At 41.5% G+C, this 26938-nt stretch overlaps 1 protein-coding gene across 3 annotated transcripts in view; it reads left to right on the top strand.

Annotated features, from left to right (window-relative positions):
• VIL1 (villin 1) overlaps nucleotides 1-26938 on the top strand; it is a 53797-nt gene that overhangs the window by 1234 nt on the left and 25625 nt on the right. The window contains exon 1 of one of the 3 annotated variants that reach the window (XM_075181058.1): nucleotides 18214-18319. The exons of 1 other annotated variant lie outside the window; for it this stretch is intronic. Coding sequence is in view for 1 of the 2 variants with exons in the window: in XM_075181057.1 (XP_075037158.1) it covers nucleotides 24720-24760 (41 nt within the window). In the remaining variant the exon portion in view is untranslated. Of the gene's footprint in view, nucleotides 1-18213; nucleotides 18320-24679; nucleotides 24761-26938 lie in introns of those variants that run through there. One more of the 3 variants, XM_075181057.1, reaches the window with a different exon arrangement.

Here is a 26938-nt window from a genome sequence, read left to right as displayed (position 1 = left end):
CAGCCCTTTTGTCGGCTTGCAATGCAATGACGCTACAGTGTCTACCTGTAATTCGGGAGTCTCCTGGACATTCCGGGAGAGCGGGAAAGAATGATTTGCACCATAATATGAGGCACTGTTATTTAATTTGTTTTTAGTGTACTGATTCATGAATATATATTCAGCTCAGAAAAATGGTTTTCTACACTGTGCGTCAGAGTGGCATATACACATATGTTGTGTGAGATCTCTCCGTGCTTGCCAGGAAAATGCCCCCCTATACAGACTTGCGCCTGTGTAGGAGGAGACGGGAGAGATGGGCGTGTTCACGCACATGTAGCTCATGCAGAAACCCGCGTAGACACCTGTTAGGAGACGTATCTTATACACCTACAAATATGCGTTGATAATGATGACGTAGCAGGAGACGGACGCATCTCGTGTACGCTGCATATGGCAGACACCTGTTGTTGTTCTGTGCTCTTTTTAAAAGTAATTTACCCCCATATGTATCCAACTCCAAATTTAAGTAAGAAACATCACCATGAATTAATACTACACCTGTATCATGTCAGTCACTTCTGACACAAATATTTTATTTTAATTTTTTGTGATGTGTGAAATTGTATGTTTGTTATGCAGCTAAGTAAAAGGTATTGTTCTCTGCTATCATCTATCACTGACTGAGACCACCTGTCTGTCCTAGAGTTAAAGACAAGACAGCTGCTTTGCATAGAGAAAACCCATTCCCCCACTATCAAAACTCTATCTGAAATAGTTTTCTTTCTGGTAATCTCCAGAAACGTTATATATCTATTTCTAGATACTATTAGAAGCACTTTTATATAGGTTAAATGCAGGGCAGTAACTAGGGCTGTGTGAGAGGGGCAGCTGCCCAAGGCCCAAACATCATCCCCATTTATTTATATAGCGCCACTAATTCCGCAGCGCTGTACAGAGAACTCTCACATCAGTCCCTGCCCCATTGGAGCTTACAGTCTAAGTTCCCTAACACACAGACAGACTAGAGACAATTTATTAGCAGCCAAATAACCTACTATTATCTTTTTTGAGTGTGGGAGGAAACCCCACGCAAACACGGGAAGAACATACAAACTCCACACAGATAAGGCCATGGTCGGGAATTGAACTCATGAACCCAGTGCTGTAAGGCAGAAGTGCTAACCACTGAGCCACCGTGCTGCCCAAATGAAGGGAGGTGCAGGGAATTCATATTTTACATTAATTTGGTTAATAATGAGAATTTGGGGGGGGGGGGGGGGGGTCACACTTCCTTCTTGCCCCAGGCACCAACATTCCTTGTTACGGCTCTGGTTAAATGGCCCATCAACCAGTGAGACGACAGTTTGTGCAGAGCTGCAGACCATGCTCTGTAGAATTTAGAGGTTTGGGTCTGTCGTCATATTTGCAAATTTTCAGTCCATAGGTTGCTGTGTGTTTGAATTGTCAGATAAGAGGGCCATAAATTGCCAGGGTAATAGGATGCATTGTGGTTAATATTTTCCCAGATATGTATCAGTTGACCTGTATTTTATGACTGAGAGAATGATCATAGAATACGATTCACACAGCAGTGTAACAAAAGTCCCAGCACCGCACTGTATAATGCTGGGCGTGAGATCGTTGGGGTGCATGCCACTGATAGCCGGAAGGTGGTCAGTGTCTCCTCCTTTCTCTTCCTCTGTCTCCAGTTATGCAGAATATCACAGTTATAGTGACCAGTGTCCAATAATAAGCCACCACTATTAGTAATGCACGGTAATGTCACTATTACCAATGTATCACTAATAAGCATTACTGACACTTTTTATGCTGATCAGATCAGGGGCAAACCCAGGATTTCTACAGAGGAGGGGGGTCCAAATGCTTGGTTTGTAGGAGGAATATAAAAAATACTTGCTGCAATAATAAGACCATTAAAAAAGTACAACATACATGCCAACTCTCCCGGAAAGTCCGGGAGACTCCCGAAATTCGGGTCAGTCTCCCGGGCTTCCGCTAGAGCTGGCATTTCTCGCGCATCCCGGAATTCACAGAGAATCGCGTCATTTGCAGCGATTCTCGGTGAATCACGCCATTTTGGAGGGCGGGAGGGGGCAGGGCGAGGCCAAATGCGGCATTTTGGCCCCGTCCCCCACTACATAAATGACGGTTTCGCGTGGGGGGGGGGCCAAAGTGACGTGCTTGGGCCCCCTCCCGCCCTCCTGTCACGCCCCCTCTCCCGGAAACAAGTTTCCAGGAGTAGGCAAGTATGAAGTACAACGTTAATAAATGTTATAACATATGTTAAATAAAAAAAAGAATGAGGCATAAAGTAAGCTGTACATTACAAAAACCACATTAATATTACACTAATTTAAATAAATCACCCATGACCATCTTACAAAATATAATGTAATTCCTTGTAAAGTAATACAACAAAATGAATACTAATTCCCCCTTGCATAAAATTAAAACAAATAGTGCAATTAGTGTTACAGTCACTTACCTACTGCTTCACATCACTCACAGCACTAATAATTTACTTATACTGCATTTTCTTTTCCCTAAAATCATAGAAGCACACTAGCCAAAAAGAACAATAGTGGTGGCCATTTTGTTGAAGCCACAGTTCATCAAAACACAGGCAGATCCCCACAAAAATGGCTCTTAGACAGCAAACACTTTTTTTTAATGTAAGCAGGATGTGGAGGTTCTTAGAAGCTGTTCCCTTCTTCTAAACCACAGAACTGTCATGATTCGATTGGTGGCTATTTAATATTATATATTATATGTAATGCCTACACTATATTGTGTTCATCAAAATCCTTAATTCAAAAGTTTGGAGCAATAAGGAAGAATAACATACCAGTGTTTTTGCTAAATATGGAGTATGTGACCCAGAGGCTGAACTAGCGAGCTGTGGCCCCCGGTGCAGGGAGGAAGGGAACTGGGGCCCCTGACCACCTGTATCTGCCATGCAGCAGCTCCATTATCTCCAAGGGCCCGGGTGCACGACACCCAGGGCCGCCATCAGGGGGGTACGGGGGGTACTGTAGTACCGGGCCTGGGCTCACCAGGAGGCCCGGTACAACAGCGCAGCACAGACTTACCTGGGACCCTGCTGGTCTCCGCTACTCTGTCTTCAGCATGGCTGTCACCGTGACAGCCAGGCACCAGGATGCGATCGCAAAGCGCAAATCTGGCTGTCACAGGCAGATCACATGATCGCAGGGGAATGATTCCTCCACCCCTGCGATCGCATCCTGGTGCCTGGCTGTCACGGTGACAGCCAGGCTCATGGGAAAGGGGCGCTCATCGGGGGGGGGGGGGGGGGGGGGGCGCTCATCGGGGGCCGGCGGGGGGCCCGTACTGATTGCTGAAGGCGGCCCTGACGACACCTTCTGCACCAATGGTAGTTCCGCCACTGATGTGACCAAATTCTTATTGTAGTTCCCCCTCCAGGCTAGTGCGGTTATTCCCTCTGTTTGCACTAAATTTGTTTTTGCTACTTGCCTTGATGCAGATGAGACGGCCCATTTGTAAAAAGTTCAGTGATAATTGTACAGAAATTCTGATTGAAGTTTAGTTGAGCGTTGGGACGGGGTCAGATGGGAACGACCAGCTTAACAAATCCCTGTTTTAAATACAGATTACATTTTAAAGTAGATAAACCACATGCAATGTGCCAAAGGTGATACAGATGATCAATTTATTCTTGTTTATAATATTATATAATTTAATAATAGAAAAAGAAAAATATTTGCTCAAAATGAACAGAAAAAAATCCAATCTTTATACAATGTAGGCATTCGACTCATATGTATTCCTCCCAGCAGTCCTGATTTTCCTGGGTTGCTGATTTTCAGCAACTTAAAGGTATAGCATGCATATTTTGTTCCGAATATCCATTTAGGAATATGCCAAGTACCTATTTATAAGTGTATGAGTTTGAAGATTGCGCCAAAATTCAGGAAATGTGGTAATGTTGGTGAACGCAATGAAGGTCTTGCGACTACTCAAAATGCTGCGAAACCCAAGTAAAGATATATAATTACTTTCTTTTAGAACACTGCAAATTCTTCTGAATCCCACAGCAACCAATCAGGGATGTTCTTCCATTATTCTAACTCGCACTAGAATCTGATTGGTTACCCACTACAAGGCATTTCTTGTAAAGTACGCTCATTGAAATGTGTACTCAGATCAAGTTTAACAGTCTGATAACTGGACACAATTCCAGAATCACTCTGGGAGGAGGAGGACGTTTCCCTGCTGACTCTCTGAGATATAAAGATTTACAGCCATGTATCTCTTTACTACAGCAGGACAGATATAGTGAAATACCTCAGATAGTTGAGTTCACAGTCCGAGAGCTCCTCTAATGGTTTACTAGTCACTATCCGCCAGAAGATCCAAAGTCAGTCACCCTATCACATTATCACTCAATAAAGATGGGTGTGGGCAACTTAAAGAAGTGGAGTATTATATAGTCTGGTTTCAGTATATTGTATTACAACTGTGTTTATAGTAAAGGCAGCAACTTTGACACAACAATAAGCAATCATGATTTAAGCTGTCTGCAACAAAATCAGAATTATGGCTGGCGTTGTAAGGGCCTCTGCACACACGCAATTCTAGATTTGCTACTTTTCTGCATTTTCCACCAGAGGTTTCAAATGAATAGAAACACACAGACACAAATAAATAAATGGAGGCCCTGAATATTCAAGGAAAGCAAAGTGCAATGTGCGTTTTTTTTTTTAAAAAAGATGCACCTACATCGGGTAAGTGCAGGTTAGTACTCATCAAGGAGCGGATGTAAAGTTACGTCTGTTGATGAATACGGGTCTAGGTCCACTCTGCTCTAACAGACACTGCAGGATACGTCCAATACAAGTGTGGAATATAAAGTCACAAAAGAATGCACAGAAAGAAAAAAAAAATATTCAATTAATGTCACCTGTTAATAATAAAGTAATTAATGACAAAACATTAAAATAATTAAAAAGTAACTTTTTTTACTTTATTTTTTCCATTAAATACATTTATTAGGATATTACAAATTACTACTGTACATAAAATAAATTTTTAGAGTTGCAAATGATTACAGACACATGTTCTAACTGTCATCACTAGTAATCAGCACTTACACCTGACCTGTAGCTGGTGCAAGTGATACGACAGAAAATGATGTACCGTAGAGATGCCCAAAGATTGAACCGGACGCTGCTGTGCGCGATTACTGTGTATTGAGTACGTGCATACGCCCAGTCCCCTCCCTGTTCCGCCCCTGAAATTGTTGGCTGTAGTGAGGTCCTTTGAGGTTGTAGACGAATTGGACGTTACCGCGTTATGCAAAATACAGCACAAATCGGCATTTGCCTGCCCTAATGATTCAGACCAGAGTGTGTACTTCCCCATAGACAGATATCATTCATAAAAAAGCCTGCTACATGCATTTGGTACTACTGTCTAATGTTCCCCAACTCATAGTGCGTTCACGGAGTGACTTTATACAACAGAATTATCTATTTTTTTTTTATACACTTTGCTGTTATTAATTTGCACAGTAGTAAAATAATATGGGAAAATGTACACAACTAAATGACATTGTTCACACACTTTTTCTGTGCATTTTTTTAGGCAACATAGGAAACTGTTAGTTGGGACAATCAAATAAAATCATTCTTCACCACTTACTCAAACCTACAACCTTACAATTTCCGTAGTATTTTCCTGCCGAAAAAAATGAACGTTTACTTAGTTGTGAATATATTCTATAGTAGTAGTGTAGTATGTGCTGTACATAGTTTTTGTAACATATGTGTATGATTTATTGCCTGGATTCTTGTGTCTTAAGTGGCAATACATAATGATGCACCATTTCAATTTACCCTGTTGGGGCTGATCTGGGAGCCCCGGTGAAGACCCTGCTCCTCCACGAAGCCGACTGGCGAATGGAGACAGTGCAATGCACATAGAGATTTAACCTAGAGCAGAGGTGTCCAAACTCAGTCCTCAAAGGCTACTAACAGTTCATATTTTCAGGATTTCTTTAATCATGCAGAGGTGAGTTAATCTATTTGGCTGGGTCAGTAATTTATCCCACCTGTTTTTGCAAACAGAAATCCTGAAAACATGAATTTTTGCTAACCTTTGAGGACTGCGTTTGGACACCTCTGACCTCTGAGAGGGATCCAGCGGAGACGGTTCAGCCATTAAAAAAGACAGGTGACGCCATCCTAAAATGGAGCTACTTTGCTGTGAAAACTTTGCTTTCCGCAGCTTAATAAGTAGTTCTGCTGTCTCCAAAGAGGTCTATAGTGCACCTAACTAGGTTAATGCCAGAGAAATCTCTCCAGTGTTAACCATTTGTTAAATAAGAAAGAGCGATGAAGGAGCCAAACACCGGCATTTCGGCTCTTGACCGCTTGTTGAGTAGACCCCCGAGTGTATTATCTGGCACTGCAGGGGAAATAGGCAGACTACCATGATTCTTTGGCTGAAGAAGTCTATAACATCATGGGGTAAATGTATCGAGGTGTGATTTTGCAAATCCAGCGATTTTCTCGGAAGAGTTGAAACTCGCAGATGTATGAAGCTGAGATTTCATGTAAAATTGCCAGAGTTCTGCTTCTGTCAAAATCGCTATTTGCAAAATTGCTAGAGATCAAACACCCGACTGTTTGCCACTGTAGCTATACAAGTCTCAAATGTATGAAACTGCGATTAAGCAAACTCAGGAGAGTTTGCTTTAAAACACGCCAGATACAACACGCTGCTTGCTAGCAGCGTGTTGTATAAACACATCACTGTTACACTGCCTGTCATACTGCCGGAGCTCCGGCAGCTGTCAAAACAATAATGAATAGATAAAAGGTTTTGTTAAAAAAAGCGTGGGGTCCCCCCTCTATTCAGTCTTAACCCTAGTGCTGCCAGACTACTGCTGGTTCCTAGGAACACCCAGCCCAGTGATGATAGCACTAGGGCTCTTCCTACACCCCTGGGCAGTGGGTGTAGGGTAATAACGGCGATATAAGTGTTAAAAAAACAAACGGCCGCCATTTTGTTTTGTGGAACTACAAGTCCTAGCCAGCCAGGTTGCCCTAAATAGTGTGGGCATACTGCTACTTGTATAACTACAAGCACCAGCATACCCATGGCAGCCAGGGCATGTTCGTACTTGGAGAACCACAAGTGCCAACATGCCCTGACACCCAGGGCTGGCTGGGACCTGTAGTTCCACAAACCAAAATGTTTACAAATCCACAACACCCACTAACATTTAATAAAAATAATAAACCCACTATAATCACAGTAAACACATTACACATTTACACCACATATTTTGTTAAAAATAATAAATCCCCAATATACTTACCAATGAAGTTGTCGTCTGTTGTCAGCAGCTTTCAATCCAAAAATGACTGTCACCAATGTCCAAAATAAATTTGTAATTCCCAAAGTCCATGCTTGACCATGTCCAAAATAAATTTGTAATTACAAAAGTCCTGCTTGTAATGTCTTCTGTTCTTCTGGCCAGGGGGGTCCCATTGTTGATTGCAGTCTTCTGTTCTTCTGATCCCCTAATACTATAAATAGACCTAGTGCAATGAGCTAAGCTCCTGTCGTATCGGAGCTTCTACTGTGTAGAAGCTGTTTGCGGCGGTCCTGCACTTTTTTTTTATTTTCCTTCAATCAAGCAAGAAGAATCGGGGATGTTACAAATATGGGGCCCCCCTGGCTGAAGAACAGAAGACTGCAATCAACAATGGGGCCCCCTGGCCAGAAGAACAGAAGACTGCAATCAACAATGGGGCCCCCCTGGCCAAAAGAACAGAAGACATTACAAGCAGGACTTTTGAAATTACAAATTTATTTTGGACATGGTCAAGCATGGACTTTGGGAATTACAAATTTATTTTCGCCGTTATTATCCTACACCCACCGCCCAGGGGTGTAGGAAGAGCCCTAGTGCTATCAGCACTGGGCTGGGTGTCCCTGGGTGGGGGGGCCTAGTGCTGGTTCCGTGAAAATAGGGGGGACCCCACGCAAATTTTTTCCCTGATTTTCACGGAACCAGCAGTGGGCTGGCAGCACAAGGGTTAAGACTAAATAGAGGGGGGACCCCACGCTTTTTTTTTTTAAAACTTTGATCTATTTTTTACTGTTTTGACAGCTGCCGGAGCTCCGGCAGTATGACAGGCAGTGTAACAGAGATGTGTTTATACAACTCGCTGCTACAACACAAGAGAGTTAACTAAACACGGGAGTGTTTACATCGCAGCAAAGCGCCAGAGATGACCAGCGATTTTGAGGATCAGGGTAAAAATCGCAGCTTGAAACATTTAAAAAAATTTTGACCAAAATTTTCCGCAATTTTAACACGCTGAAAAAATCGGACCTTAATACTTTTACCCCCATATGTCCAAAGAGTAGAAACACAAAATCACAAGTGATAAGGGATTCACAATACTCTTATTCTCCTTGCAGTGTACACAATTCCTTCCTTCGGGCTGGGCAAGAAAATGTTTGGAATTCCAGGCCTAGGGTTGGGGACGTTTCTGCACGGCACTTTTTACCCAGGTCCAAAGCCTAAAGATCAAGATGCATGCTCACATACCTGTGTATCGATTCTCATACTGATGTGTCTCTACTTATCTAAAGGCAATGCTATCTGACCTATACTGCTGAATGCAGACATGTTTGCAAGCTGGTTGTCAATCTCTATCCTTATGGCAGTCAATGAGTTACTGTGTATCTTATTAAATTGCAGCAATGGGTGATTCAAGGCTCTTCTTTTTATCATAACACAATGTCAGATACATTGTATCTGCTGATAAACACAAAAAATACAACATAAATACACAATGCTCTTTCTATTAGATAAATAGATACAGTGGTAGGCAACAGGCAGTCCTAGGGCCTCATGTGGCTGGTGGAGGATTTGAGAGAGCTGTCTGGTGACTATAACCACTTCTGATATATCCACTTTGTCAATTCTTTCTATGCCCACCATGGGCACATCAGCCCCTCGGGCCCCAAACACCAAAGGAGACCCGCCCTTTTAGAGAGCCCCAAAACCTTTCTTGCTTGGGCAGGTTCTACACTTGATCTTAGCCAAAAAGCAGAGATAACACCCTTCTAAGCTATAACTTCACTTATGTGAACCCGCTAGACTTATCATATTAAAGTTTTGGCTTAAAAGGAAACAAGATTAAAGAAAACTCTATCATTGCTTTAGAAACAAAAATATAAACATAGGAGAGGAAGACTATATCGCCGACCCTTACAGCAAAATTTGGAGGGGGGACAGTGATGCGGTCTGTCCTCAGCTCTCCTTGAGAATGCGCGGGGTTTAAGCATGTGTAGTGATGCCATGTTCCGATATCACTGCGCTTGTACTGAAGTTACGATGGCAGGAGTTACTGTGCTGTTGCACAGAATGCAGCAACTGTGGAGCCCCACTCTTCTCCAGGAGTCTGTAACCACTGCACCACCACCGTATCTAGTTAAAACTATAAGTCTGAAGATACCAAAAATAGAGAGGCAGCCCGAAGAGGCCTGGATTTAGAACTACTCACAAATTCACGCAGATGAGAAAGACGGTAGCCAGCGCTACCTAGCCTTTCCTGATTGGCTGATTGCCAATTCACCTCTGAAGCAGATAGGTGCTTCCTGCATTGATTGTATACATATATATATATATATATATATATATATATATATATATATATATATATATATATATATGTAGTGTATATATTGTGTTGTGTATGTAGAATTATGCACCTCATAGTTTTATTATAATCTTTTCAGACTTTTTGGAATCACTTATGAATTCAGTAAACAGACTCCACCCATTTAGGTCACATGACTCATTCTGTAAGGATTCTGATCACGGAATGCAGGGCAGGGAGGGCAAACCTCTCCTATGTGTCAGTTACCTTATATCAACAGCTGTCATTACTTTAGAATGGACTATATAGATAAAATATCAGCATTTCTTACATTCTAATTAGCAGAGCCCTTTTACTTATTTGCTATCCTATGATAAAATTCACTTGGAAAGTGGTGACGATATATTACTTATGTTGGTGATAACACAATGATTGATCAATATTTTCCATACTGAAGCCTGTTACATGAATATGATTCACATAGATACTATGCAGTAAAATGTCAATTGATAATAAGTTTTGCATTAAAAAAATAAGAAAAATGTTGTATTAAACTAATGCTGGCAAAGTGGGGAAATATGTTGGATTATATCTTCCTTGGGTTTATGTAATATATAGTTTATATTTCCTTAATTATTATCTTTTACAATTCTACACTTCAAAGGTTGCTGTACTGTAGACTGTAGAAGAATGATGGAATTCAGCAAAGTATCCTGAAATCAATACGTATTAACTGTGTGGTTTCATTTATAAATGCTATTTCTTGCTCTTTTTTTGTTTTAGAATCACTTTTTAAATCTGTTTTGTGCAATTGCGGGACACCTATTATGATCATTTAATCTGTTTTTTTATGTCTGTATGTGCTCACGAACATATATTCCAATTGTCCTTGTTCTTATACCCTTACTCTCTCTCTATCCCTCTCTCTCTATCTCTGTCTCTCTTTCTCGCTAACCCTGTCTCTCCCCCTCTATCCTTGTCTCTCTCTCTATCCCTGTCTCTCTCTCTATCCCTGTCTCCCTCTCTCTCTATCCCTGTCTCTTTTTCTATCCCTGTCTCCCTCTCTCTCTATCCCTGTCTCTTTCTCTATTCCTGTCTCCCTCTCTCTCTCTATCCCTGTCTCTCTTTCTCCGTAACCCTGTCTCTCTCTCTCTGCCTATCAGTTTCTCTACCCCTCTTTCTATCTCTATCCCTGTCTCCCTCTCTCTCTCTCTTGCAAAAATAAATTTATAGTGGAGTATTTATAGGGCACTCCTCGTCCCCTATCACCCGGCAGAGATAACAACTGGACTGTGGATCTCACAGTCATAAACCCCCTCAGCACTTTCCACAGGTAAAGCCTCACATCAATACCTGACAGGTAGAACCCAGCACTCACCTTGTACCTGGTACAGGTGTGGGCGTGGCGAGTAGGTGACACATTTACACTAGACATGTTTTATATCAGGGAGCTTGTTACAGGTGAGTGTTATCATTCCCACCTTCCTAAATGTGTGATTAATAAGTGTACACTTGTCTCCTATTCCCATGTATGCAGAGTGTTCATGGTCAATAAAATGTTTATCAAACCATCCTATAGCAACTATGTATAGCAGAAGTATAAATCAAATTATATATGTATCAGTTATATGTATCAATCTACCTATAATACTTTAAATACTTAAACAGGAAACCATGAGAAAGATAAATAAAATGTAGACTAAATACATTTTCGAATGTAAGTCCATTTGTGTGCCGTATCTTACACAAATCTGCTCTGCGCATGCGCCAGTACACACAATTCATGTGCGAACGCAAATGACACTTATGACTGCCCACGATTTGAAGGGCGGAACAGGGTGAGAAGGAGAGGACTCACGTAGGCAATGTACAGTAAGGGCGTACCGAGAGAGAGCGTACACACATGCGTCTGATTCAACCTCAAGGCATCGCTTAGCTACGTGGTTTTTAGCTGTATCACTTGCAGGGCCTGATTAAGGGTTCTGGCCGCCCTAGGCTAATACACCTGTAGCGCCCCTTCCCCCTCAAATCATTAAAGGAAAACTCAGAAGTATTCTTCAGCAAACAAATTTAGACAGATTCTCTTACCGGTTCTTGCTGTTCTTTCTTGCTTGTTCTTGCAGCATTGTCGTCATTTAGCTGTCTCCTGGAAAGTTGGGGCAAATTTTGAAAATGTGCAAAAATTACAAACCCTGAATGATTAGGTTATTTAGAGAGCATCCTCATGAATGCCACACAATACAGAGATCATCCCCCTCACCAGCCATTTCATGACCCACAGCAGCCAATTTATGACCTCCTCTAGCCATACCATCACCCCCCCAGACAATTCATTAACCCCCTCAGCTATTAATCAGTGGCCAATCTATTACCCCCCCCCCCACACACCAGCCGTTTCCTCATTCATCACCACCAGCCAATTCATTAACCCCCTCAGCTATTAAGCAGTGGTCAAATTATTTATACTTACACACACACAAACACAAACCATTTCATCATTCTTCACCCCCCCCAGGCAATTAACTCTCTCAGCTTTTAATCAATGGACAATTTATTACCCACCCCCCAGCCATTTCCTCATTCGTCACCCCTCCCCACCAGTCATTTCATCATTAATCAACCCCTCAGGCAATTAATTAACCCTCTCAGATTTTAAACAATGGTCAATTTATTACCCCCACCCCCCATTTCAACATACATATCACCCCCAGCCATTAACCCCACTGCCCAGACAGTATATCTGCTCCTCCTCTGACCTGATACTAAGCAGCAAGACTTAGCTTCCTCTCTTCGGGCCCAGGCTGCTCCTCTTCTTATTTCTCTCATGGCTTCAGCACTACTTCTTCTTCTGACAGGCAGCCAGCAGCACATCCTTTGCTGTTAGCTGCCCTGTCAGTGCGGCACTGTCTGTGTGCATAGTCTGGTCATGTGAGATGTGAGATCTCACATGACCACACTAAGTGTAGCACTGCAGCCGCACTGACAGGGCAGCTAACAGCAGCAGATTTGCTATTAGCTGCCTGCATTGTTGAACAGTCACAATCGGGACCGCCCCCTTGAGACCAAGGGCAGCCCTGATGACTCAGGGGGGAATGATGATCAGAAATCCGACCCGATCACAGGGTAAACAAATAAAAAAATTATGCTAAAAACATTGATTGTGCCATGCGCTGCGCCCCCCAGGACCCAGCGCCCCAGACTGCAGCCTGATCAGCCTATTGGTTGATCAAGCCCTGATCACTTGTACTAGCTACAGCACAGGCGTAAGTGCTGATGGATAGTGATGGCTGACACATTTACATGCCACAACATGGGTTTGCAAGTAAGAGAAACTATAAAAATGCATTTTAGATACAGTGCACATTAAGAATATCCTGATTTATGTATTTCATGTAAAAAAATTAAAAGAAAAAATGTTTTATTTAAAAATATATATTTTTATTAATGATTATAGCATTAAAAATTTATTTTATAGTATATTTTATTTTGCATGCGTTCTGATGGGACTTTATATTGCACATATGCATGTGTGTATCCAGCAGTTTGTTCCGTTTGTCTACATACGGCAAGTAACATATAGCCAGAGTGTACTTATACCCAGGGGTAAATTTATCAAGCTGCGGGTTTGAAAAAGGACAGATGTTGCCTATAGTAACCAATCAGATTCTAGTTATCATTTATTGAGTACATTCTACAACATGACTGCTAGAATCTGATTGGTTGCTATCGGCAACACCTCCACTTTTTCAAACCCGCAGCTTTAAAATTTACCCCGTTTCTTGGGATCCACTTGTATTTTGAATATGAACGTATGCTCAAGTGCGTTCACATTGCGTTTAAAGATGAATCAGGCCCAGTGTGTGTGTGTGTGTGTGTGTGTGTGAAGGGGGGGGGGGGAGGCAGCCATTTTGTGTATATATATATTCAGGTGAACAGAGCCAGTGAAAGCCCTGGGGACACCCATGGCAGCCCAATTCCCCCACTTGGAAGTTGTGCTTTCCTGCCACTCTAAAGTGGTGTCTGAGGTGGGGGCCACATCCTCGGCTCCTCAGGCTGATAGTGTGGCCCTTGGCTGTGACATCATATCCAAGCTTCACACTCCCAGCATAACACTGACAGAGAAGCAGCTTCACTAGTAAGATGCTGCTGGATGCTTCTCCTTATCTCTGAGATCGGTGCTCCATATAAGGGCATTAAAAGCACTGATTGACTGACATGATATGCTATTTCAAGAGCCCCCTACCTATTGGCTGCCTACATTCACCTAATTGCTGCACATCAATTCACAAGGAGCTAGTGACATCACTGCGGCGGCCATTTTGTTGGCTGGACCAATATCTGACAGATTGCAGCCTGTCAACTGAATAGACACCAGTGACATCCCTAGGGCATGATGTCACTTATTTCTTACTTACAATGTCCGACGGATTGGCTAGTAACATAGCTCCTACTGCCAAACGTTAAATAACGCTAGATTGCTGACCAAACGAGCGTCACTCTGATGTAAACACGGCGAGAGCTAATATGTTCCTATTGCAAATGGAATCTGCAACGCAGCCATGGGAACCAGTGAGATCACTAGGGAAAGAACCACAACACAAATATTGGGCTTTCCAAAAGAATGGGGCTGAAAATGCTGGGTGATGCCTCTGTCAAAGCCTAGGTTAAAAAGATGGGTGCAATGTTTTTTCATTGCCTGTCTAAATGGTGGCACTGTTTCTGTTACTATCTATTGGAAAATACTGATGTTGGAAGTTACCCATAGTAGAACTATTACCATAAATGTATTATCCACTTCTTTTCCCAAATGATCACTTGCATTATTAATTTTTGTTTTAATTTCCAAAGACGTGGATATGATATTTTCCCATTGGGCGGACTCATATGAAGCTGCTCAGAAGAGAAAGAGTTAATTACATAATGAATTCCCCAGAGTTCTACAAGAATGATCTGGGGTATTCCAAACACCGTTTATCTTTCTGATCTCAGAATGCCAAAAATGTTCTATTGGTTGACAAGCTGTAGACAACTGGTGCAAATATCACTTTGTAGTAATGAATTTCACAGTACACTATGTCAATCTGCAAATAACAAAACACAGAAATATTTTAAAGATTACTTTACAAAGAGGAAACGTATAAACATCAGATGTTTTCATGGTTTCTAAAAACAGAATTCAATGAACCCTGTGCAACAATTGATATAAAATAATACAATTTGTATTGCGAAAAGGCAGACGTCAGTTTAGGGAGATGAGTTAATTAAGTTTTAGCCAATCCAGAACCATTCATCACATGTTCATGTAAAATAAATCAGTTCTGTGCTTTGGTATTTTCTGAGTTTGTGAAAATGTTGATTTAGTATTCAGGATTGCCAGTTGTATTAAAATAAATGTATGGGTTTCTATTACAAACATTATTCTTTTGAATATCTAATGGACAAGCTCTCCCTTGTTAATTTTTTATATCAAGTTGCTCATTAAAAGAGTTATATGTAATAGCTGCTCACTTGTTCGTGTCACTTCCAGCAAACACTTATCTGCAAATCTTGGACAAAGGGTATTTTATGTCTTCATAACCACACCAGTGTCCTTAGTCTATCCTCGTATGCTGTACATTGTTGTTCATTTCTTGCTGTTGTTTTTTTTTTGGGCAAATATAATAGAGCTTATATACAAATATTGCTATTTAGGTGTAAAACTTGCTTTGAACCACACCAGCCAATCAGAAACTGGCTTTTATCTGTCTCGTGCAAGTTAGACAAAAAGCAACTATCTGATTGGGTGCTATGGTTAAGTGAAAACTATGCACCAAAGTGTAATGTATAAAAAGTATATAGGAACTATTCACATCACAGTTGTTTTGCTGACATATCTGAATGCTTTTTACCATTCATGTACCATCTACTGAGTTCAATATCCACACAATATATGGGAAAATGTTGATTTTATTTCTGAACAAGAATCAAAATGTTTATAGACTTTTTCTCATGTAACAATTATTTACTATGTCCTTAAGTGCAGTTTTGTACTTTACATTGGATACTCTAAAGGGACAATAAGCTTCTAAGGTGCATATTCAATTGTCGGCGGGATCGCCGAAAATCCCGAGGTCCGCACACGATTACCGTTATTACGGTAATCGTGAGCTTAAAAACAGTTAATACAGTAATTTACTCACTGGATTTCAGCTCCCTGAGCCGCGAGCTGAAATCCAGCTACAAATTACCGTATTATCTGTATTAGTTTTTCCGCGGCGGGATTTCCTGACAATTGAATATGCCCCTGAGGGGGGAATTAAATTCCCCCCAGAATACCACCGCGGTAAGTGTATTATCGTTAATATGGTAAGTTTAACCTGGCTCTTTGCACGTGGCTCCCTGAAGCTGGCGTTGAATTTACCGTATTAATGGTAATTATACATGCCATTACCGTAATATCGGAAATAGTGCGCAGGCTGCGTTACTTTTGGCAGTAACGCGGCCAATTGCACCCCCCCCTACGTATCAAAAATATTCTTAAACTTATATATAGCTCAAAGAATAATCCATTTCATCAGCCAAAACATCACAGTTCATGGAATAAGAGAAAGTCCTTGGAACTTGTATTGTATGTGATATCTTAGACTGTTCTCAATCATTATTATATTACAACAATGCTGTAGCTAAAATTAAACTGAAAGAGTCACTTGTTCAGTCAAATATCAGGCTCTTGATAACATTTTATATAATTATTGTTGTCAGAGGTGGAACTAGCAAGCTCTGCGCCCCGGTGCAGAGAAGCGGGGCGGAGGGAACTAGGGCTCACAGCTCGTTAGTTCCTCCGTGCAGTGGCCCCTATTATCTCCGTGGGCCTTGGGATCCGCACCTGCTGCAGCAATTTTAGTTCTGCCACTGACTGTTATTGGGTACTGCCATTTGTTAACATGCTGCTCCCAACATTGCTGAGTTTAAATTAGGTCAGAATTTACCCTGCCATTGATCAGTTTACCGAAACCTCCAATCTAACTACCTATACTCACAACTTGCCATCGCCCAAAACAGCCACCCTGATAGGCTTTTGCCAGTAGAAAATAGCAACTGTTTAGCACAAAATCAAAAACTCTTGGGACATAACAGGGGTTTGTACCTTTCTTTGAGAATGTGTATTCTGCAACTGTCTGAAGGAAGTATTCATGTTAATTAGACCCTTTGACTTGCTAGATTTCCTGCCTCTGAAATAAGAAGCAGGAAATCACAGCAAGGTTTTTAAGATATCTCAGATAAGTGTAAATATTGTTAGCTTTGAATTGCATGTAAATCCATGTTTGGATAAACAGGTTACATCCTGATTCTAAAAATAGCTCAGACCTCGAGGGGGCTGGCTTACCCTGTGAGGCTGTGTTCAAATGTGTATAAAAACAGCACTGTTTTGTATTAAAAGTCGTTCTTCTGATTTCATCTGACCTGATCACTGGTTAACCAGTGTAAGAGCAAATAAACATCACTTTCTTCAAACTCCTGCTTGAAAATATCTTCCATGCTGAAAATCCTGCGACCTATAGATTAGAACCAAAATCTAATCCGTTCCCGGCTGTTTCTAATGTTTGGACCCAGCTTTTCCGGTACCACCGCTTTTCCTGCTACCAGGACATTTGTGATATCAAATATAGAATGAACATTTTGTTGCAATCATAATGCTGCAAAATGTGTTGTTATATGTCCTGATATCTGTCCCTAGTCCCATCTTACAGATGGTGCAGACTTATCCTAACCATGCACTACAATGCCTGTCTCTAGGCATGCAATCATTACACAACTCACCCCTACCTGTGGCACCTCTACAGTGACAGAATGGATAGAGCAGAGTCAATGTTGCACAATCTGGCATGTTCTTTTTTACTTTAGGGGGCACTGGATCGTTCCAATAGACTAAGCTGCGCTCCATCTGTACTTCAAACAGGGGCTGGGTAGCAAATTTTATCCCGGGGGGCAAGACTTAGCTCACCAGCCTATTAGGAACATTTTACAGGGTAAAAAAATGCAGTTAGCCCAGTGACCCAGCCCACGGTAGCCCAATATGTGACCGGCGGTGGGCAGATACCCCCCAGTCCAGCGTACCCCTGATTGCACAGTAAATTTGCTGTCTCACTCAGCTAGATAACAAGGATAAATACAATGCTTTTTTTTTTATCACAATATAAATCTTTTAATTTATAAATGCTGAAATATGCCTTTTCACATTGAATCATCTAGTATTTTAAGGCTTAGAGGGTGAGGTCTGTTTAAGGCTTTGAGGATCTATTTTACAGGTGCACAAACATCACATCCCTGGTTCCTCTTTCTCCTAATCAGGAGAGAGTCTTAACACATCGTCTCTCTTTAGAAGACATTGCTTCTACACAGGTAGTTGCAGGTAGAAAAAAAAAAAAAAAGAGAAGAAGCTGATGTAATAAATAAACAGCAATTAATAGAGTGAGTCTAATTAGCATAAAACACCCAGGGGAGAGGTTGGTGACAGCCTCCTGTGCACAGCTGAGCATATATCCTTATATGGCAAATAAAGATTCTTACTCAAGGACCAAAGGTCAGTACTCCCAGCCAGGAGAGGCTGTACATGTCCAGGTACACTGTACGGGTCTGCTTTGCTTTCCTGACAGCCGGCCACACCTGACACACAGGTACGTTCTCCTCTGTCTTCTTTCTTGTCTGTCACCTGTGCGGCTGCAAATGTCTTCTATACATAGGAGGTTTTCTCTGTTGCTTCCCTGTGTGATCAACAGACTTAGATGCTACTATTAGTGCCACTAAATCTCAGACTGTACTACGCTGCTGTAGAAATACATTATTCAGCAGTTCTTCAGTGATTCCAATAATGCATACAGTTGTGGTGAAGATTATTAATCTTCACATTCATTGAAAGATTCACAAACTGTTCTAGAAACTTTAGCTTAAGTACAACTAGTCTTATTCTGGCTGTGAGGTCTGTTAGTGATCTGTAAGAGATTGATTATGGCACAATGGATCTGCATTCATTCCTGCAGCTGATTACCCCTGGTATACGTGGATTAATGATAAATTAATGCCACTAGACTGTGATAGATCTCAGGGATGAGAAGGTGCCCTCTCTTTACCCAGTTTTCCACTTACACCTGTTATATGTCATTATTATCGTGAGTATTATAATGATAATTTTACCACAAAGTGGTATTGCACGTTTAATACAGAACTGGAAGCTGCAAAGAACTTACAAATCAGTAATGGAAGAGGGACAATCAGTGGAAGTCAGTTTGTTATAAGATATTATGAGGAAGTAATGCAGTTTTTGCAACCAAAAGTAATTTAAAAGTGATACATTTAATGGGTGTAATATTAAACACATTAAGAAATCATTGGTAGATTTCAACCCCCCTTTGTTCAGCAGATTATTTTAGGGTGTGTACACAATGCTTAACATCTGGTAGCATCTGGTGATGGTTTGTACCTTCACAATACTGATCTCTATGGACTCAAACACAGGAAGGACCAAAATACAACAAGTTGCGTTAAAGGTCCTTCCATGAGATGAACGCAGCCGAACATTACTGGGTGCAACTGTTTAATAGAACTTCTAATGTGCACCCTAAGGGCTTGTTCAATTCCTTTCACGTCTCAGCAAAAAGAATCTAAAAATTTATTTTGATGACTTGAGCAGAACTTCAGTGACTCATATGAAGGGGTTAAATGTCTGGTAATAGAAGAAAACTGCAACATGCAGCTTTGTTGCAATGCACTGCAGGACATCTGTACTTTAACTCTCATGTGTCAACAAGCTCTAACAAGAACAATGTATTTTGAATGCAATTTAGTTTTCAGGCATTAACAGGAGCATGCAAATAGCTTTATTTATCTATTATAGATATGTTGTGTGGTTTATTTTACTTTGTGACACCCTTGCAACTTATTTTTGTCCATGTCTTCCTCTTATGAATTGTGAAGGTCTGTACGTTTGCCTATAAGAAAGTTGAGTGACAGATGTTTTATTTTGGCACCCCTATTGGTAATATTTTGGGTGTAATTGGATATTTCGAGCCATGTTCCCCCGTCTCTCTTCATGGTCTTGTGTATTGATGTGTGTGGATAAACTTGTTAGTGTCTTGTGGTATTTTAACTAGGTATAGTAAATTGTGCCTTTATATGCCAAAGTCTGTCAAGGTGGCCGCATCTCCCAACACAATCAAAAGCTCGTCGCTTGAAGGGTTTGGAAACTCCTGGACGCATCTGAATATTTATCACGATTGGCCAGAGGACTTGGTATCAGCCGGGTGCACCTGGTCAAAGAGTACATCCGAGGATTGGATGTGAGCATCATGTGACTGGCTTACGTCCTATCCTGGGCCATCCTCTTGGCTCAGGTACGCCCAGCGGCTGCCGAATCCCCTAGCCCATTGTGAAGAACATTGAGATCCATCCGGGAGTTTCTGTTACTGGCAGATCTACCATGGGTGTGAAGTGATCTGTTCACACGGGCCCATGATTTAAGAGGCCCCCAAACCCTCCTCTTGATTTGTAGGGTCCCCTGCACCTAAGAATGACACACAGGGGCTAGCTGGGGGGGGCAGAGGGGCCTCTGCTCCCCGGGCTGGTCTCATAGTGGGCTACCTTGGGCTGGGTCACTGAGCTACCTTTTTCTTTCCTTTAAAATATTCCTAATAGGCTGCTGAGCCAAGTTTCGCCCCCAGGGTCTAAAGTTTGCCAGCAGCCCCTGGTGACACAGCCAAACAGGCAGGCATAATCAGTGCTGGCCCTGCCCTCATCCCTGCCCCTTGGGGATGGCAAAGAATTACTCTTGCATTCAGATCCACTGCGTTCAAAAGAACGCCCTTGGTTTCCACACCCATTAAGTGACACTCTAAGATTTGCAAAGTTGGTATTGATATAGCTCACAGAGGATATCGCGATCAATGTGACGCTTTCAGAGCTCTGTGAGAGACACAGTCTATTACGGATAGTAGAAAATGAGAGGTGTTTCCCAAACCCAGTCCTGAGGGCTCCCTAACAGTGCAGGTTTTCCAGATCACCAGTGATAAAATTACACTGTGTCAGTCAGTAATGAATGCACCTGTGCTCCAGCAAGGAGATATGGAAAACCTGCACTGTTAGGGGTCCTTGAGGGATTTCATTTTACTTTTTATTCCTGTGGACAGCTTTAATCAGCATGTAAATATTTGGAGCCATCATAGGTATATTTGAATTGTGTTTATATTTAGAGGCTAGAAGAAGGAATCATGTTAATCATGCAGCCATTAAGTCTCTCCTTCTCCTAGATCACTCTTCCTAATAAATTGATTATGTATATAGCTGAACATTAAAACTTATAATCATCATTTATTTATGAGGGGCCACAGTTCACACAGCACCGTACAGTCAGCAATACACAAGCAGAACATAATATGAATAAACATTGGTGCAAGAGAAGAAACAATAGCAGAAGACACAACCTAGAACATACAGGAACCGTTACAAGTGGACAAGGAGATGAGGAGGTAGAGAGGACCCTGCTCGTGAGAGATAACATTCTATAGGAGCGAGGAAGACAATCGGGGTGAGGTGGGAAATGAATGGAATGTGCAGGTGGAGCATGAGGAGGGAGTTTTCGTAGCAAGCGCCATTTATAACATGAAGAATTTTGTATTTTCCCGAGTGAATTAAATTAATTTGTAGGGATTTTTGGAGTACATGCAGGAGGTTCTACGAAAGGGATCAATAAGAATACTTTATTTATTTATGGCATGATTGGCCACATCGGATGTCTATGATTGGCACTGAGACTCAGCCTTGTGCATGGGCAGCGCAATAGGGAGGCGGTGGAGGCTGCTAGTCAGCAAATATTTACTTAATCGTTAGCAAGAAATATTTTTTATGTGCAACACAGGTCATCCATTACCCTTCCTGCAGCTCCTCTATTTGCAAATAAGGGGTATTATTTGGTGTCATTTTGTCGATAGGTTTGAGATCTGACTGTAAAACAGCAAACGATCAGCATCCATATTTCTGTGCGTTTTGTGCACCCAATATGCCCTGTTACACCGGACCACAGTGTGAGCAAGTCCTACGTCCAATGGGTTCTGTGAAATGATCAAATGTTCAAAACCTAATGGAACAATTTGTTCTTATAGAGACACGGAGAGTTTGCTCCTTTACTTTTGTGGACAAGGGCAAATTCCTGTTCTGCCCTACCCTTAGCAATCAGGAATGGGGTCAAAGTATCGCTTTAATTATTATGTGATAATAGACAGAGCGTATATAATTACCATATACAGAACGGCGAGATTATATGATGAATCTCTATTAACGCCATAGTTCCATAGCAGTACCAGTGAGAGAGAGCACAGAAACGATATTCAGAAACAGATTTCCCTTGTTGGAGGGGTCTCCAGCCTTTTAAATGCCCCCCATATAACAGTCTGGTTGATGTACCTGTTACCACCAGTGATACATTAAATCAGAACGTTGATATGGAGCAGCTGCTCTTCAAAGACAAATGGCGGATTATCAAAGGCAGAATATAGTACACAAATATGGCCACTACCGAGGTGGGAAGGGATTTTGGGGTCACTGTTTCAGGTGAATCAAAAATAGCAAGACAATGCAGCAAAGCAATGGGGGAAGGCCAGTTAGATGCTAGGTTGCATAGGTAGAAGAATTAGTAGCAGAGAGCAGTAATGATGAGGTTATTAGTGAGACAACACCAGGAATACTGGGGCCATGTCTTCAGAAGGACATAAATAAATTGCATTGTGAAAAGAAGGGTAAATAAATATGTGCACGTCACAAAACTTTTCACGAAAGGCTAAAAGACCTTAATATATGTATAGTTGGCACCAGAGAAGGAAGAGGGGGGATATGATAGAAGAATTTTACAGATGTACAAGAGGGAAGTATTAGAACAAGAGGACATTAATTAAACTGGAGGGTAGTGGGCTTAGGAGACATTGGAGGAACACAGGGTAGTGGATAGGTTGAAGAGCCGTCTAACAGGGACGATAGAGGTTAATACAAAAGCAGAATTTAAACCTGCTTGGGATAGACTTAAGACTATCCTAAATCTGATAAAAAGGCTAACCATCCAATAGGGCCTGTTTTTTAAGAATAATAATATCCAGACTGGATGGGTAACAGGGATCAAATCTGTCATCAAATTCTATGTTTTTTTTACTTCCCCTGATATAAGATGACTTCTGAGTTGAAAAAAAAAATCTGTGTTATGCCCCGGCCACCAATGACATAAACCACATCCTGGGGGAGTGGAGGTGGGGCTTCAAGTTGCATCATCAAGGCTCCACCCACTTCACAAGAAAAATAAGTGGGATACAAGAGGGTGGTCTAGATTCCTGGGAGTCTCCCAGACATTCCCGGGAGAGTAGGCTAGTATAACCCTTGCACTATTTCCAAATACGAATACATTGCAGCTAGGAATTGTGGGAATGGATGACTGAGTCAGTGGTACATTCCCAGTGATTTCTTGGGCGGCATTCTTGGTTCAGTCTTTAAATATGTTCTTTATATGACATAATATTAGTTCCTGCACCTGCCAGTGTGTCACTTGGCGTCTCTGTTAATATATGTGGAGTGTCCGCTGCACTTGAATAAAAATAATTCAGTTTATCACCTGCAGGACCAAAATAAACTGTTTGGATATGTTATCTCATGTCCCGTACACGATATATACCTAGAAATAGCTACACTGACACAATGCACAAGAAAATAAACAAGGGTGACTAATGGTACTTTGCTGAATAGAGTATTTCATTATATAACTCGGAGAACGTGCTGTGCATAGGAAGTGTGGATGCTCTCTCATAAAGATATAAACTTGCTCTTTCCTTGAATGTGCACACACGGATGATATCACTGTAAACTTCCAAGGAGGAGGGGGATAATGTGACTATGTACTAAATGATTTAGGCAACAGGGTGTATCTTCTTAAATGCAATGAACAATCAGCACTAAGCCTCCTGGAAGGTGTATATTAATGTCATAACATTGTTGGTGTGTGTAATGGTAGAGGCCAGCTCTATATTCTTCTGTAACTGACTAATTCAAAGTTGTTACAAGTGTGTAAACAAGTCAATTAAAGCATAATGACAGTGAGGAATATTCCCTAACTTGTCCAGTCACAGACAGAATAAAAACAGACAAGAGGTAATTTGCGAAATGCAAAATGTACGAGTAGCAGCACAAAATTCTCTTTGGTGGCGATGTAATAGTAGTTATGAACCATGCAATGTGGTTGGTAGACCATTCTGGCGCACTAGTGCAATTCCAACGCATTTCGCAGTGGACATTCAGTGCATTTCTTAAATGAGGTCCTCTCAATGGCAACAGACAATGAGATTTACACACAACATACAGAAGTAGAGAAGTGGCACTGAGCAGGTATCCGTACATACCAAAATCAGACAACTACTGAGATTTACCACACAAGAGCAGGGATACTGTTCTGCTGTCCATGCAAGTTAAGGGATAGATGCCGGGATATACATTCAGTATTCAGAAATAGATAGTAGTAGGCTTTAGAGTTATATCTGACCTACAAACATACATGTGACATACAGAATAAGTACTTTGCAGGCATCCACATGAAACATAAATCTTCTTATCTCAAATCATCTATGGACAAATATTTAGAACTGGGACGGTGTGAAAAATGTTATATATGAAACATGAAGGTAAATAGATTGTGTTATATTACCCTGTCATTCCACTGTAGTGCTGCTAAAATTGAAGATTAACAGAACACCCCCCACTCCCTTACAGACAGATGAAACCAGTGTCATAACTCCCAACTGTCCAGATTTAGGTGGGAGAGTCCCAATTCTGGTGGACAGTCCTGTCATCCCAGCAGTCAGGACTTTGGTTGTCCCTGTTTTCTGTTAACAATGGAGGTGTGTCCTGTATACCACCATACTGCACGGCAGAGCCAAACATGTTTCTATGGGTGCGGCCACACCCATTGGAAAATGAACACTTCCCCTAATGTGACATAACCACGTCCCCTTATTGGAAGGGCGTGGCTGTGTCCTGACTTTGAAAACTTAAATGTTGGGAGGTATGCAGTGTCCTAACTGGATCTTATACAGGTAAAAATATATATATATATATATATATATTATACACTGTTGGGGTTGCCAAGTTCCTAAAGCTTTAGGAAACCCCCCATTGCCCCCCTATAAGCACCTCTCCATTCCTGCATGCACCAGTGGCAGGTTAGCAGGACTAACCCCTCAACAGTCCTAGCGATCAGGACAAAAGTCTTGACTGTTGGGATGGTGGGACAGTGCCGTAAACTTGGACAGTCCCACCTAACCCAGGACTGTATGTGTACAGGGGTGTATAGGCAATTAAGAGCTTATTTAGTTTGGTAGAAAAACTTTATTACGAGTATAATATTCTTCCACATAATACACAGTCTGTGATTTTTATTAAATCGGTGGCAGCACGGTGGCTCAGTGGTTAGCACTTCTGCCTCACAGCACTGGGGTCATGAGTTCAATTCCCGACCATGGCCTTATCTGTGAGGAGTTTGTATGTTCTCCCCGTGTTTGCCTGGGTTTCCTCCAGGTGCTCTGGTTTCCTCCCACACTCCAAAAACATACTGGTAGGTTAATTGGCTGCTAACAAATTTACCCTACTCTGTGTGTATGTGTGTGTGTGTTAGATTGTAAGCCAGGGACTGATGTGTGTGAGTTCTCTGTACAGCGCTGCGCTATATAAATAAATGGTAATAATAATAATAATTTTTATTACTACCTTACCTGTAACCTTCGCTCAATAACAATCTCTCAGCGGTTTTCCACTAAAGGAAGTCACTTCAGAAATCCACTATAATTACACTTACATACAAGTTCATTGTCTGGCAGTCTCACTTCACAGTCACTGAGTATTTAAATTACATATGTCAAGATCAAAGCTCACCATGTTAGTAACCCAGAGATCATAAGCTGGTAATTTACTAACTCAGTCATTGTCATCTTTTCCTGGCTCATCATAAAACACACAGTATGGTTAACAGGTTCCATCGCTGACTATAAGGAACTTGGTAGAATTTCTCCCCTATCCTGCACAGTGCGTGGTTTTATAATGTTTCACTGAATAATGAATTGAGATCTGTCATTAATCATTACACATATGGATGGAATTTGACATAAACTAATATGTAATTTCAGAGATTATGCTGTAGTAAAACAATCAAATTGTAACACTGATTGCCGATTCGTGCTTTATGTTGCGCAAAATTGCACTGTGCACGCCGAGAACTGGAGCATACACCAAAAAATGCAGTCACATCCTAACAATTCATCTTTGAGCGCAAAGGACCCTTAATACAGTTTACGATTTCATGGGCGGAACGGGAAGGGGGCGTATGCATATAGTCAATATACAGTAAGGCCGTGCCAAGTTCAAACACACCCAACAGCGTCCGATTAAGACTTTAGGCATCTCAAAGGTACTTGTTTTTCTGTGGTATCACTTGCTCCAGCTACAGGTCGGGTGTAAGTGCCGAGTGATAGTGATGACGGCTGAACATGTATATGCAATTAGCAGCAACTGTAAAAATGCATTTTCTGTACAGTAGACATTAAGTGCATCCTAATAAATTTATTTTATTGGGGAAAAAACACAACTTTTTTTTATTTTTTAATGTTATGACTATACTAGTAACAGGTGACAATCACTGAATAGCTTTTTTTTTTTTGTGCGTACTTTTTGTGACTTTATGTTCCACATATGTGTTGGATGTATCCTGCAGTGTATTGTCTTTACATCCGCTCCTTGTGCGTATGCTGATGTACGTGCATTTAAAAAAAACCAAACGCTTAAAATGTTCGTTGGCACGATGACACAGTTGCGCTATTGTTTGGCAGGGGGCTTGGGCCTGATATTGCAAGTCACATCATGAAGGCCTGTCCTCTTTACAAGGAGGAGAGGAGAGGCGGGATCTGAGAGGATACCCCGTAACTCAAGAGTCTCCTGTATGTTCCCGGGAGAGTAGACAAGTATGAATTAACCCCTTGCCCGTAAAGGATGGTTTAGCCTAAATCATGATCATATAGGGATGGATCAATCTTAGGGCTTATACACACGGGCGTTGAAAAACAACATCTGCTAAAATTATAGAAATAATCTTACACTTTGCCCTCGCTCGAATCACGTTGTTGAAACTGAGCAAAACAAAGTGAACGCTTGTGTATGTACAGGTACATTCATAATTTTTTGGGACAATCAGAGTGAAAAGCGCATTTATCAGTCTTGGAGAA

The sequence above is a fragment of the Mixophyes fleayi genome, chromosome 7 (assembly GCF_038048845.1).
Source record: "Mixophyes fleayi isolate aMixFle1 chromosome 7, aMixFle1.hap1, whole genome shotgun sequence".
NCBI lineage: Eukaryota > Metazoa > Chordata > Amphibia > Anura > Limnodynastidae > Mixophyes > Mixophyes fleayi.
The sequence above is the reverse complement of the archived record's forward strand: the minus strand, read 5'-3'. Positions and strand labels throughout refer to the sequence as shown.